This window comes from Oncorhynchus mykiss, chromosome 19 (assembly GCF_057628025.1).
Source record: "Oncorhynchus mykiss isolate SJ-2025 chromosome 19, ASM5762802v1, whole genome shotgun sequence".
Classification (NCBI taxonomy): Eukaryota; Metazoa; Chordata; class Actinopteri; order Salmoniformes; family Salmonidae; genus Oncorhynchus; species Oncorhynchus mykiss.
In genome coordinates, this window is record NC_143040.1 from 31086443 (window position 1) to 31100599 (window position 14157).

General features: G+C 40.7%; 1 protein-coding gene across 1 annotated transcript in view; it reads right to left on the bottom strand.

Annotated features, from left to right (window-relative positions):
• The window catches only part of LOC110497487 (ubiquitin carboxyl-terminal hydrolase 53-like), a 71447-nt gene that overhangs the window by 26106 nt on the left and 31184 nt on the right, over positions 1-14157 (bottom strand). The window contains exons 9-15 of the mRNA XM_036954463.2: positions 12596-12742; positions 11362-11511; positions 10091-10259; positions 5301-5411; positions 4874-4996; positions 2610-3417; positions 2123-2190 (exon numbers count right to left, since the gene is read on the bottom strand). Coding sequence (XP_036810358.2) covers positions 2123-2190; positions 2610-3417; positions 4874-4996; positions 5301-5411; positions 10091-10259; positions 11362-11511; positions 12596-12742 — 1576 coding nt within the window. The remainder of the gene's footprint in view (positions 1-2122; positions 2191-2609; positions 3418-4873; positions 4997-5300; positions 5412-10090; positions 10260-11361; positions 11512-12595; positions 12743-14157) is intronic.

Genomic DNA, 14157 nt, shown 5'->3' on the forward strand with positions numbered 1-14157 from the left:
ACAGGACAAGACAAGGTTACAGCAAACATGACGACAGTCTGGTTCAGGCATGAAACACAACAAACAAGAATCCGACAAGGACAGGAACAAAAACAGAGAGAGATATAGGGGACTAATCAGAGGGAAAAGGGGAACAGGTGGGAGAAGGGGTGACGAGGTAGTCAAGAGGAGACAAGGAACAGCTGGGGGAAAGCGGGGGAGAAAAGGTAACCTAACAACGACCAGCAGAGGGAGACAGGGTGAAGGGAAAGGACAGAGACAAGACACAACATGACAGTACATGACAAATCTATTGGATGTGCACTGCATCATGTTATGGGTATGCTTGTCATGGGAATGGACTAGGGAGATTTTTAGGATAAAAATAAATGGAATAGAGCTAAGCATAGGCAAAATCCTAGAATAAAACCTGGTTCAGTCTGCTTTCCAACAGACAGTGGGAGACAAATTCACCTTTCAGTGGGACAACAATTTAAGGCCAAATATACACTGGAGATGCTTACCAAGACGACATTGAATGCTCCTGAGTGGCCTAGTTACAGTTGTGACTTAAATTGTCTTGAAAATCTATGGCAAGACTTGAAAATTACTGTGGAAAAAGTGGAATGTGGATGTAGAAAAAGTAAAGGGGTGTGAATTTTTTCCTGAGGGCACATTCTCAACATCAAGAAAACATTCTCTATCCACTATCTTGTTTTAATATATATATATATATATATATATATATATATATATATATATATATATATATATATATATATATTTAACCAGGCAAGTCAGTTAAGAACAAATTCTTATTTACAATGATGGCCTAGGAACAGTGGGTTAACTGCTTTGTTCAGGGGCAGAACGACAGATTTGTACCTTGTCAGCTCGGGATTCAATTTAGCAACCTTTCTGTTACTGGCCCAACGCTCTAACCACTAGTCTTATTTAGGGCTTGTTTCCTTTGAAATGGGGTCTGTTTGAATTGACTAAAATTAACAGCTTGGTATGGGAAAAAAAAACGATGCATGCTAGCTCCATTCTGGTGGCAAAGTGGACTACTTCCATGGATAGAGAACATAAGGAAATTAATATAATGTGTACCATCTGTGCATGGAGTTCAAAACAGTTAACCTAATGTAGCAGTGTTATTAAAAGTCATATTGAAACATGTTCTCAGATCATTATTTAATGAGCTTCAAATAATCTATAATTGCTGTTCTCACAACGTTAATAAAAACTCCAAGGAAAACTTTCAGGGAACCATAGTAAAACATTCTCAGAATCTCCCTGCAAGCTAAAAATGTAAGTTCCCAGAACAGGCAAAATATTAACTTCCGTTCTCTGAACGTTAATAAAACTTTCAGATTTACCAGTCAGGAAACTTATGGATTAGTTCCAAGAACCAATAGGAAACAAAAAATGAAATGTCCCCCAACCTCCAAGGAACCAAATGTGCTAGCTATAGGTATATTAACGTGTGGTGTAGTACCCGTGTGGAAAAGTGTAGTGCATAAGTGAAGTGCCAAAACACCTAGATAGGGAGGGCACATGCAAACAGATGAGGAAATTGGCTATATGGAAGACATGAAAATCTGCAAAATGGTGAATGTAAATCAGGGGAAAAAATGTACTACCCTCCCCTTTGCCCAATAAAAAAAAAACACACAACCCTCCCAAAGCAAAACAAAAGTTAGACCTTCCCGTTTTGGAGCAGCCCTCCCACCCTAGTACATTTTCTAACTGTCCTTTAGAGAGAACATGACTCAGTTTCAGTTTAAACTACAAACAATGAACCTTCACTAAACATACTGTACTACAGCTGAAGGATATTAATTGACTAGTATTGTCGCAGCAAAAATAATCCTGCAGCATGTTGCTTGATCGGTGATTAGGCTATATTAGTGGTTAGGCTATTAGCCGGCTAAAATTAGGCTACATGAAAAGTGAAGTACTGTTAATATAACCATGTGTTAAATCATGTTTTCAGTGAATTTATGTAAATCATGAAACCCATCTGCATTTCCCACTGTGCAGAAAAATTCTCAGTTACAAAAGAGTGATCAAATTAAGATCATACATCTGTACAACTTATATATTAAACACACATGCTCGAAAGCGCAGAACATCCACTTACCTTGATCCAAAGGGGAGTGTACCGCATCAGGTTTTGAATCGCACCTGTTTGGGTGAAGCTGACCCTTGCTGAAAAAAAGAAGAAGATTTAAACTCTGAAACAACTCTGCCAAAATGGACTTCAGAGAGTAAGATCATTGTGTTTCACCCAAGAGACTAAGTTTATGATGGACATTGTGGTACAACTATCCTTGTGTGACATTTAAAGTGTTAAATTCATTGTATTATTGTCTGGAAACACATGGGTCCCCTGAAAAGACAAAAAATCTATATAAACAAATATAAAGCAAGTTTATTAGGTGTCAACACATGAACTCGATTAAACTTAACAAAGAGTGCATTACAGTCACTTAATACAATATTTGAATGTAAACAAAGTCCACCTTTGTGACTGCACACCTGGCATTAATCTATGCTCCTAGATTTTAGCTCAGCAGGCTAAAGCCTGGTCTCTAGAGCTGGGTTTAAACCCCAATCTGCCATCATACCTCTGAGACTGCACCTCTGGTGTCAACCGCTGCTCCTTCCCGGCAAAGCTGTCCACCCCTGGCGAGTCAGGGTTGGTGGAGCCGCTGCTCAGCCGGTCGCTGCTCTCGTATCCCGACTCAGTCCTCTGGATGGTCCAGGTGTCGCTGCGCAACAGGGCTTTGGTTCCGCCCTTGGCCCTACTCCCGCTGCTTCCATCCCCTCCTCGGTCGCCGTGCCCACTTGCCCTGCCCTCCGATTCGAGGGAGCTGTGGCTCTCTGTCTCTTGCCGCTGCTCGTCCTCGTAAATTGTCATCAAGCACTTCTGCTGCTTGCACTCTTCCCTCATCCTGAGACGGTCCCGTTCCCGCTCTTTATCCTTTTCCCGCTCTTTTTCCCAGTCCCGGTTGTCCTGTTCGCTGCCATGCGGTATCTCCTTATAGGAAGGTTTAGCGAGCCGGGGGCTACCACCACCGCCATAGTGCTGCTGTTGTTGTCGCCGTTCAAGGTCGTTCAAGACGCTGTCCACATTCAGAACTTCCCGGATTGGCCTCCAGGAGGGCTTGGCTTTGTTATGGCCCGCTCCCAACCTGCTGTCCTTATCCCACACGTCCTGGCTGCCGTCCTGTTCTTGGTGACCAGGGGAGGTTTCCTGTCTCCAACTGTGTCCGCCAAGGGCACCGGATTGAGAGCGTGGGTCTGGGTCCTGGGAAGCTCTGCTCTGGTGGGAGGATGACAACTTCTCAGCCCGGGCTCCACTGCCGCCTCGCAACCTCTGGTCAGCGTGCTGCCTCAGCCCGCCCTCAGGCGGGGATCTGGCATAGGACATATCTAAACAGGAAGTGACATAATGTGATCTTAATGTGTGCCAGTTTGCAACAGCAGGACATTAATCATGCAGCAACATGAAATGTGAATTATTATGTGGATTATAATTAATGGACATTTTTGTAGGGGTTGATACATTAGGGCAGATCAAGTCTGAAATTTCAAAGTGGAAATTACAAACTTTAGAAATTCTAAACCTCAAATACACTACACATTTACATTTTCCTAGATTGTTCGAAAGTTCTCCTGCAAAAGGTTGATCAAATTAAGATCCTACATATGTAAGAAACAGCATTTTTGTTTTAGTGTGCCAAGCATGCATATTGTATTTGTGTAGCATCGTAAAATGTATTTAGGCCTACAATCTACGTATAAACTTATTCTAGGTGGTCTTTAAATATATTTCTCAGGATTGGATAAATGTTGAACAATGAATGGCTCGATTGAGAGAAGAAAATCTCCTGCACTTGGTCCAAGGTTTATATCGTAAAAGTTGAAGATATTTGATATAGGATACAATGCCTTCCAACCAGATATTCCAAAAGACAATATTACATAATCTTTCTCTGAATATTCTGTTTTAGGTGGAATTTTGGGTCGAAAAATCTGCTTGGAGAGGGCACTTTTGGGACACATGGTTTTCTGGGAAACACTGGCAAAATGCAAAGCACATTGTTTAGCTTCATCAGAAAACTTACCTCTGAACTGAAAATGTAAGAATAATAAAGTATGCTAAAATTTAGAAAAGCAGGTCACAGAAATAATAAAACCTAGGATTTGAACTACACAAAAAAACTGAAGCACTCTGGAACCAATTATTTCCATCTTACATGGTTCTATTTGCCCTGAGACAACTTTATCTTTGTAGAACATATGGTATGCTATTTTCTTGGAGATTGGCCAGTCCTGTAAAACATTTCCTGACTCCATATTGCTGCCCTTAGTTTGCCCTTTGGTTTGGGGCCACATCTAAAAAAACAATGCACCAAAACATTATCCAAGTGACCCTTCAGGCAATCTATTGGATGTGCACTGCATCATATCACATTATAGCCAATACTATTTGTGTCTATAAACAGTGTGAAAAATCATGCAACCAATCTTGAGGAGAAAACCCTTGTATCTTAATAATCTACAATCAGGTTAACACAGTCAAGTATACATTGATTTTGGTTGTAGCACTGGTTGGTTGAATAGTTCACTCATCACACACAACATTAAGTTTGTGGTAGTCAGTGACAAGTAACTGCCTCTGATTCAATGAATAGTAATTTCAATTTTTGTGCAAGTTATTTCTATCTGCCACTGTAAGCTAAAACTGTTTTGACAAAAAGAGTATGGACACAATATACTGGTTCTTACACATGTCATCAGTGCTTGTCATGGTTTTTCAAGGTACCCCTCAAAGTACAGTAAGATGTTACCTTATGAGTATAACAATCACTGTAGTGCACGTTACCTTTGTGTGGATCTGGTTTTCGACGCCCTCTTTCTGCCTCCTTCTTTATCCCCTCTACAACCCTCTGGGCAGTCTCCTTGGAAGGAACCCGGAATTTGTTGGGACTACAAGGTGGGCCTTTCACTATGGATATCAGGATTGGGATAACACATGAGTTACAACACATGCTCATTTGATTTGATTTATTTTACAATTTAAAAACACAATTCAACCATACGATGTGGATACAATGCATTTAAAATCATATAATATAACACAAAAAATGTTTTATTATGTTTTGAGGTATTTTTTAAATCTTAGTTGTCTTCCTCTGCCAAAATCCAAGTCTGAGTCATGTTCTGCACAGCACCCTGAAGTACAACGTTTTCAATATGCTTCAAAGCATTTTCTACAGTTCTGTGCCTACTGGCCTCAACCTGGATCTTACCTCTTTTGTAGCCTGAGGTGGAGGGTGGAAGTAGCATCTGCTTATGGGGCCCCTGGTTGGAGCGGAATGGGCCTGCATTCTCCCGGATGGCATCCAACTTCTTCATCCCTGCTGCAGAAGCAGAACATCAGATAGGCATTCAGTGAGATGAGGTGAGAGCTAATGGCCACGTTCCAGGCTGACTACATTTCAGATGCATGCCAGATCTCAGAACGCTTGGATGGGTGTTTAACATGTAAGCTATCCACATCATATGATATAGCAATCTGATGCTTAACTGCGCAGTGAATGACGTGGCACACAACATTTGTTGTTGTAATGCAAGATCTGAAATGCAGTTGGTCTGGAACACAAACTATGTGTATGAAGGCCTTTGCTCCAGCCCTACACTAACCCAGCTGATTGACTTTCTCAACAGTTAGCAGAATAAAGTATGTTAAAGTAGGACTAGAATAAAATCCTGCAGTGGTGGCCAACTGCACAAGAGGAGAGCTGGCCACAGCTGCTGTAAGCTAAAATGCGACATTGGGCAATGCATTTAAAAAAACATTATAATAAAGTTGCACTTTTTCCACAAGTGTTGTTTACTCCTTTGGTTGTTTTTCTACGACACATGACATGACCCAGCTCAGTAGTTGGCCTGTCAAAAACCTGTGTCTATCCTTGCCAAGGTGTTCTGCCTCACTAAAACAGCAACTGGCATTAGTTTACTCCATTTTTGGTAGCATCTAGCCAGCCCATGTTGCATACCAATTCTCTACCCTGCTGCTTTGTGTGTACGCATTTTAATTTGCCTTCACGGGTTTAAAAGGAAAAGACAGGTGCAAAGAATACGGTGGATGCTCCCATGGCTCTGGAGCCACATCAGGCCCTCAAAATGCCCCCCAAAAAAACACCGGAAAACATACAGTGCCTTGCGAAAGTATTCGGCCCCCTTGAACTTTGCGACCTTTTGCCACATTTCAGGCTTCAAACATAAAGATATAAAACTTTATTTTTTTTGTGAAGAATCAACAACAAGTGGGACACAATCATGAAGTGGAACGACATTTATTGGATATTTCAAACTTTTTTAACAAATCAAAAACTGAAAAATTGGGTGTGCAAAATTATTCAGCCCCCTTAAGTTAATACTTTGTAGCGCCACCTTTTGCTGCGATTACAGCTGTAAGTCGCTTGGGGTATGTCTCTATCAGTTTTGCACATCGAGAGACTGACATTTTTTCCTATTCCTCCTTGCAAAACAGCTCGAGCTCAGTGAGGTTGGATGGAGAGCATTTGTGAACAGCAGTTTTCAGTTCTTTCCACAGATTCTCGATTGGATTCAGGTCTGGACTTTGACTTGGCCATTCTAACACCTGGATATGTTTATTTTTGAACCATTCCATTGTAGATTTTGCTTTATGTTTTGGATCATTGTCTTGTTGGAAGACAAATCTCCGTCCCAGTCTCAGGTCTTTTGCAGACTCCATCAGGTTTTCTTCCAGAATGGTCCTGTATTTGGCTCCATCCATCTTCCCATCAATTTTAACCATCTTCCCTGTCCCTGCTGAAGAAAAGCAGGCCCAAACCATGAAGCTGCCACCACCATGTTTGACAGTGGGGATGGTGTGTTCAGCTGTGTTGCTTTTACGCCAAACATAAGGTTTTGCATTGTTGCCAAAAAGTTCAATTTTGGTTTCATCTGACCAGAGCACCTTCTTCCACATGTTTGGTGTGTCTCCCAGGTGGCTTGTGGCAAACTTTAAACGACACTTTTTATGGATATCTTTAAGAAATGGCTTTCTTCTTGCCACTCTTCCATAAAGGCCAGATTTGTGCAATATACGACTGATTGTTGTCCTATGGACAGAGTCTCCCACCTCAGCTGTAGATCTCTGCAGTTCATCCAGAGTGATCATGGGCCTCTTGGCTGCATCTCTGATCAGTCTTCTCCTTGTATGAGCTGAAAGTTTAGAGGGACGGCCAGGTCTTGGTAGATTTGCAGTGGTCTGATACTCCTTCCATTTCAATATTATCGCTTGCACAGTGCTCCTTGGGATGTTTAAAACTTGGGAAATCTTTTTGTATCCAAATCCGGCTTTAAACTTCTTCACAACAGTATCTCGCACCTGCCTGGTGTGTTCCTTGTTCTTCATGATGCTCTCTGCGCTTTTAACGGACCTCTGAGACTATCACAGTGCAGGTGCATTTATACGGAGACTTGATTGCACACAGGTGGATTGTATTTATCATCATTAGTCATTTAGGTCAACATTGGATCATTCAGAGATCCTCACTGAACTTCTGGAGAGAGTTAGCTGCACTGAAAGTAAAGGGGCTGAATAATTTTGCACGCCCAATTTTTCAGTTTTTGATTTGTTAAAAAAGTTTGAAATATCCAATAAATGTCGTTCCACTTCATGATTGTGTCCCACTTGTTGTTGATTCTTCACAAAAAAATACAGTTTTATATCTTTATGTTTGAAGCCTGAAATGTGGCAAAAGGTCGCAAAGTTCAAGGGGGCCGAATACTTTCGCAAGGCACTGTAATAATAAAAATCAATGGGTAACATAACCCGACGCACACCAGTACAGACGTACACATACACTTACAATAAACAATCACCGGCAAGAACATGAGGGAAAACAGAGGGTTAAATACACAACATGTAATTGATGGGATTGGAACCAGGTGTGATGGAAGACAAGACAAAACCAATGGAAACTGAAAAATGGATCAGCGATTGTCACACTCTGACCATTATTTGAGTTGTTTGTTTCTATGTTTTGTTTGGTCAGGGTGTGATATGAGTGGGCATTCTATGTTGCATGTCTAGTTAGTCTGTTTCTATGTGTTTTGGCCTGATATGGTTCTCAATCAGTGGCAGGTGTTTGTCGTTGTCTCTGATTGGGAACCATATTTAGGTAGGTTTTTTTAGGTTTTTCATCATCCATTAACTATGCATTCACACCACGCTGCGCTTTGGTCCCCTCCATACGACGGTCGTGACAGCGATGGCTAGAAGGTCGGTGACGTCGACCGCCGAACACTGCCTGAACAAGGAGAGGGAACAACTTCGGCGGAAGTCGTGACAACCTCAAAATAATTTTCTTGCTTTTGGAATCAACCCACGTGCACAATTAGGTAAATTATTTCATAAGCTTTTTAGATCATGCTTTTAAATGCATGGGGAGGAGCGTCCACATTGTGAGTGCACACTTCTGGAGAAAAGTAGAGAATTCGGACACCTAACCAGTGTTACAGCATACCAGCTACTCTTCATCAATAGTCTTCAAATCAAATGTTATTAGTCACATAAACATGTATAGCAGATGCTATTGCGGGAGTAGTGAAATGCATGCGTGACTATACAGTATATAGGGCAACCAGTGAGGTTTGATTGTCCAATTCCCCCCCCCCCCCCCCCCCCAAATCATTTTTGCTTTACTTTGTCACAGGTGCAGCAATATGACTGAACAATTGCACTCTTTGTTTACTTTACAAAATTAGCCAAATATGGCATGGTAACAGTGTATTTATATTATATTGGATTTCAACGTGAAACAAGTATTTATGTAGTCTGTGGCGAGCCCACAATTTACGTTTTCCTGACCAGACAATCTGCAAATCGGGAAAAGGTTATTCTCAGACAAGAGCACTGCTAAGGCAGGTTAACAATGTCTAAAAAAAACTATCAACAGCATTGATAATCTGGCCAATACTGCCCAAAAGCATCCTCACAAATATGTCCTTATATAAACCAATAATCCACATCAAACAATAACGCAACACAATTACTTACGCTTATCCACATAACAATGCAAATCAAATCCCATTCCAAAAGAGATGACCGGATACGACGCCCAGGCTAAAAGGTCCGTTTCAAAGAGCAGGGCACCATTTCCGAAAGCAAACGAATATTAGAATGGGAACAAACGCGGGATGGGAGATCACGGGAGGGAGTGAAAGCTACCAAGCGCACTTGACCCGGGGAGCAGGGATAGCAGGGAGAGCAGGGATTAGGCAGGGAGGTGGGCGGTAATCTGCATGTCACAGAGGCATCGTCCTCGTATCAAGTTCAACTCTGCACACGACAAGGGAGGACAATCGCAACGCCCATCGCTCCGCCTGCGGAGTGCTTTTAAAAACAATGCCAGGCGCCATCACATTAAAAGGATGTTTTTTTTCTCGATGACAGTGTTCGTTGTGTACTGTAGGCCTCTGTATTATGCATGTAGTGGAAGCAGAATAGTACATATTCTCTTTCCACAGCTACAATATTTGAGGGAAAATGTATTGTGGGTGTTGGATGTGTGATCTAGATAAAACCTTGTGTATGGGCAAGGCCATTTAGGAAAGACACTGAGCTATCCACAGGACAAGTGTGAAACAAAGTCTTACAATGCCTTATGATCACATCATAATCCATTCTACCTAAATTTTTACCAACATTTTTGCACCAGGTGGTAGGGACCGAAAAAGTTAAGTGAATGTTTAACGACCCTTCACCTACCACGCCCCACACATCCCATAAAGGTCTGCTACACTGGAAACTTACATTTTGGCTGAACGTGAGACACTCATTAATTTCAATATAACCTAGAACCTACAAAACTTTGCATGATGCTCTAGTTCTATTTTCAAGAATTTGAAGTGCGGCACAAGGCCAAAAACTCTTTATAAAGTGGCTCACACTCTGCTCACGATGGGAAAAGTAACGAGTCCAGTGTAGCAGCTAAAAACCAACTGTTTTTGTGACGACTCATTGTGACACACATGTAAACCAACCGTTAAGGTTTTGTCTTACCTGGCACTTCCCCGTTGGCGTGGGCTTTGAAGCGGGGACACATAATCGTTTGTCTGGGCGCATCCTCGCTGGAGACTGGGGTCCCCTCCAGGTTAGTGTAGAACAGGAGCAGTGGTTGGAAATGTCCCCGGATGCATTTAGAGGCCACGTCTTTCCACTTGGATCCGATCTAAGAAGAACACAAAAATAACGTAAAAGTGAAAATAATGTTTTAATGTGTGACTGACATGTTTGAGACTAAACGCTAAAGAGTAGCAACTAGTATGTTGACGTTGTTATTTTCTTCATTTAATGTGAAGTACAGAGAATTTGCTGCATATTTCTACGTGTGGTGATTCCAGATGAAACATGGTCTAGTGTCGTGTTTTTCATGGTGAGGCATAGACCTTGCATAACTGTCAGCTTAACGATGGATAGTTCAAGTAACATGTTAAAATGGCTTCCGTCTTTTGTGAACCTCTCCTTTTTGCTTTCATGTTTCATCATTACAATTTGGCAGAACTCTTGGGAGAGCATTGAGTTGATTGCTGAGCTTTAAAATGTTTTGTTTTTATTTAACAAGGCATGTCAGTTAAGAACAAATTCTTATTTACAATGACAGCCTCCCCGGCCAAACCCTAACCCAGACGACGTTGGGCCAATTGTGCACCGCCCTATGGGACTCCCGATCACGGCCGGTCGTGATACAGCCCGAGATTGAACCCGGGTCTGTAGTGACGCCTCTAGCACTGCGATGCAGTGCGCCACTCAGGAGCCAAAGGATAGATCAAAGGATAGCCCAGCTGTTAAAAGGAAAGCATTGCTTTTACGGCTCCTGTCAAAAAAGCAATATTGAGTAATAATAACCTACTTTCTTTTATTCATTAAACACAGATTATGTTTACCGGTCGGCAATGTTAAAGGAACATTAAACTCAAAAGTCAACATTTACCAGATGTTTTTGGACCTCAAATGTAGTCTAACATCAAGATGAATCCACGTGCCTTGGATTGTGGCAATCTGTATGCTAACACCAAATGAATGGAAAAGATAAGCACCGAATAAGATCTGGATATGATTTGGTCCTTAATGTTCCGATTCATTTGATGTGGCTGGATCTACTGAATTGATGGCCTGGGACTTATCTCCACATAAGAACACTTTTGAGGTGGTTTTCAAAGTTTTGACAAGAATTCTGCAACATCTGCACAAATAGATCATCTATGAGATATTAGAAGCATTTTTCTCAATTCATTTGAAACAGACACCAACACGTTCATTTGAACACTCACCTCTTTCACGGTGGCGTCATCAAAAAAGATCCATTTTGAGGACTTGCTGTGATAAGCGAACGCAGAGTAATGTTTGCTGGAGAAACAAATCATTCCCACGAGATGTAACTCACTCCTTTTGGCGTTCTCATCAGTGACCCGGTTGAACAGCTGAAATATGACATACATGAAATAGGACATACATGAAAGATGGCATACCGATGATCAATTAGGATAGGACTCTTCAACCAACATTGACATTTGCTTAATACTCAAGCAACCCTAATACAGCTATCCGGTCTGGCTACTTTACAGACACCTGCCAGATCTCACAAGACCTTGATAGGATTTAGTCAGACTGGAATGTGAACATAATCATTGGACAATCATGTTGTCTCTTTGAGTGTGAGCCATTTCACATTTGAAATGGGTGTTCATAATCTTGTTCTTTGATCATACTTCATAATATGTGGCCCTAAATAACTATGCATTTAAATGGTAGTTACAAAGGCAGGTACAGTGTAATTACAATTACATATTGCTGCATACTACAAACAATTGTTATACCTGATTGTGGCAAGGATTTACGAATAATATCAAGGTCACATTTTACAATAAGTGTCCTTAATACATACAGTATGTATTTACATGGTACTTACATAGGCAGGTGCAGTCAGTGTAATTACATCTAAAGTTCCACTATACATGTAGTTACACAGTAATCACTGTAGTAACATTGTAGTGCTGTCAGCTTTTCCTGATTTGTTTATCTCTTGTTATCATATTTTGTAATATCTGCGTTTAAAACCAAAAGGGTCCACTGAAATGGGATAAAATACTGTGCAGAAATTACATAAAATGGACACCCACGTAAGAGTAAAAAATATTCTAAAATGAAGGACTGTGTGGTTGAATGGGATTGGGGTGCTGTGTGATTCAGTTGGTAGATCATGGCGCTTGCAATGCCTGGGGTTTGTGGGTTCGATTGGCAATGGGGCCAACCATACAAAAATGTGTGCTGCATGATTAAGTTGCTTTGGATAAAAGTCTGCTAAATGGTATATATATATATATATATATATATATATATATATATATAGTTAGTATTACTGTTGTTATCTTACTCTGTATTATTATTAAAATAAATTGATTAATATTACATAATCATGTATATGAACCATACTCTCAACCCTCAAGCCAAATTTGAGGTAAACAATTAGCGACTAAACTTCCATTGTGCATCTTTAACCCTTACCCCCGAGAGGTTGAGATGTGGACCCAGTGACCTCACCACGTCCTCTGTAAGGTCAGACTGCTCTGCATCCCACACAAAGCCAATGGTGACGATCTCTGGGCGGTTCATGAGAACCCGACGGATCTTGATGCTCTGGCCACAGTTGCTCTGCAAAGACGATAAGAAACGATCATCCAGGAGAGATAATTAAAAGCAGAAATCTACATATAAATCTGTTTTTTATTCAAGAAACCTTGTCAACTTTGCCATAAAACATGTTGCAACATATAGGAATCATAAATTATAATATATACAGAACTATAGTAGCACTTTACAATAACTCCGAGTAATAAGGCATTTATAATGGATTAGTAAATAGTTTATTAATTTATTAATGATTACTCCCACATTTGTAAATGTTAGTAACCTAGTGAGTCATACATTTATGAACAACTTCTAAAGTATTTAATAATGATGTATAAGATGTTTAATATAAGTCCTCATAAACCATTTACTAATCATTAGTTAAGTATTTTTGTGTGGCCTCATCTAAAGTGTGGGCTATATATACTTTATAAATGTTTTGAGTGACCAGTGTAATTTATCACAGGATATGCCATTGGTAGATATTCCAACGGTAACTCCTTAAGGTATCAAAATGGCCGATAGAATATATCAATGGTTAAACAATAAGCACACAACACAGAGGATCCTTAAGAAAATATTTGAACATTTGATTCGAAAACACTCAAACTGTTGTAATAATTTTTATTTTTTATTTTATTTCACCTTTATTTAACCAGGTAGGCAAGTTGAGAACAAGTTCTCATTTACAATTGCGACCTGGCCAAGATAAAGCAAAGCAGTTTGACACATACAACGACACAGAGTTACACATGGAGTAAAACAAACATACAGTCAATAATACAGTATAAACAAGTCTATATACGATGTGAGCAAATGAGGTGAGATAAGGGAGGTAAAGGCAAAAAGGCCATGGTGGCAAAGTAAATACAATATAGCAAGTAAAACACTGGAATGGTAGATTTGCAATGGGAGAATGTGCAAAGTAGAAATACAAATAATGGGGGTGCAAAGGAGCAAAATAAATAAATAAATTAAATACAGTAGGGAAAGAGGTAGTTGTTTGGGCTAAATTATAGGTGGGCTATGTACAGGTGCAGTAATCTGTGAGCTTCTCTGACAGTTGGTGCTTAAAGCTAGTGAGGGAGATAAGTGTTTCCAGTTTCAGAGATTTTTGTAGTTCGTTCCAGTCATTGGCAGCAGAGAACTGGAAGGAGAGGCGGCCAAAGAAAGAATTGGTTTTGGGGGTGACTAGAGAGATATACCTGCTGGAGCGTGTGCTACAGGTGGGAGATGCAATGGTGACCAGCGAGCTGAGATAAGGGGGGACTTTACCTAGCAGGGTCTTGTAGATGACATGGAGCCAGTGGGTTTGGCGACGAGTATGAAGCGAGGGCCAGGCAACGAGAGCGTACAGGTCGCAATGGTGGGTAGTATATGGGGCTTTGGTGACAAAACGGATGGCACTGTGATAGACTGCATCCAATTTGTTGAGTAGG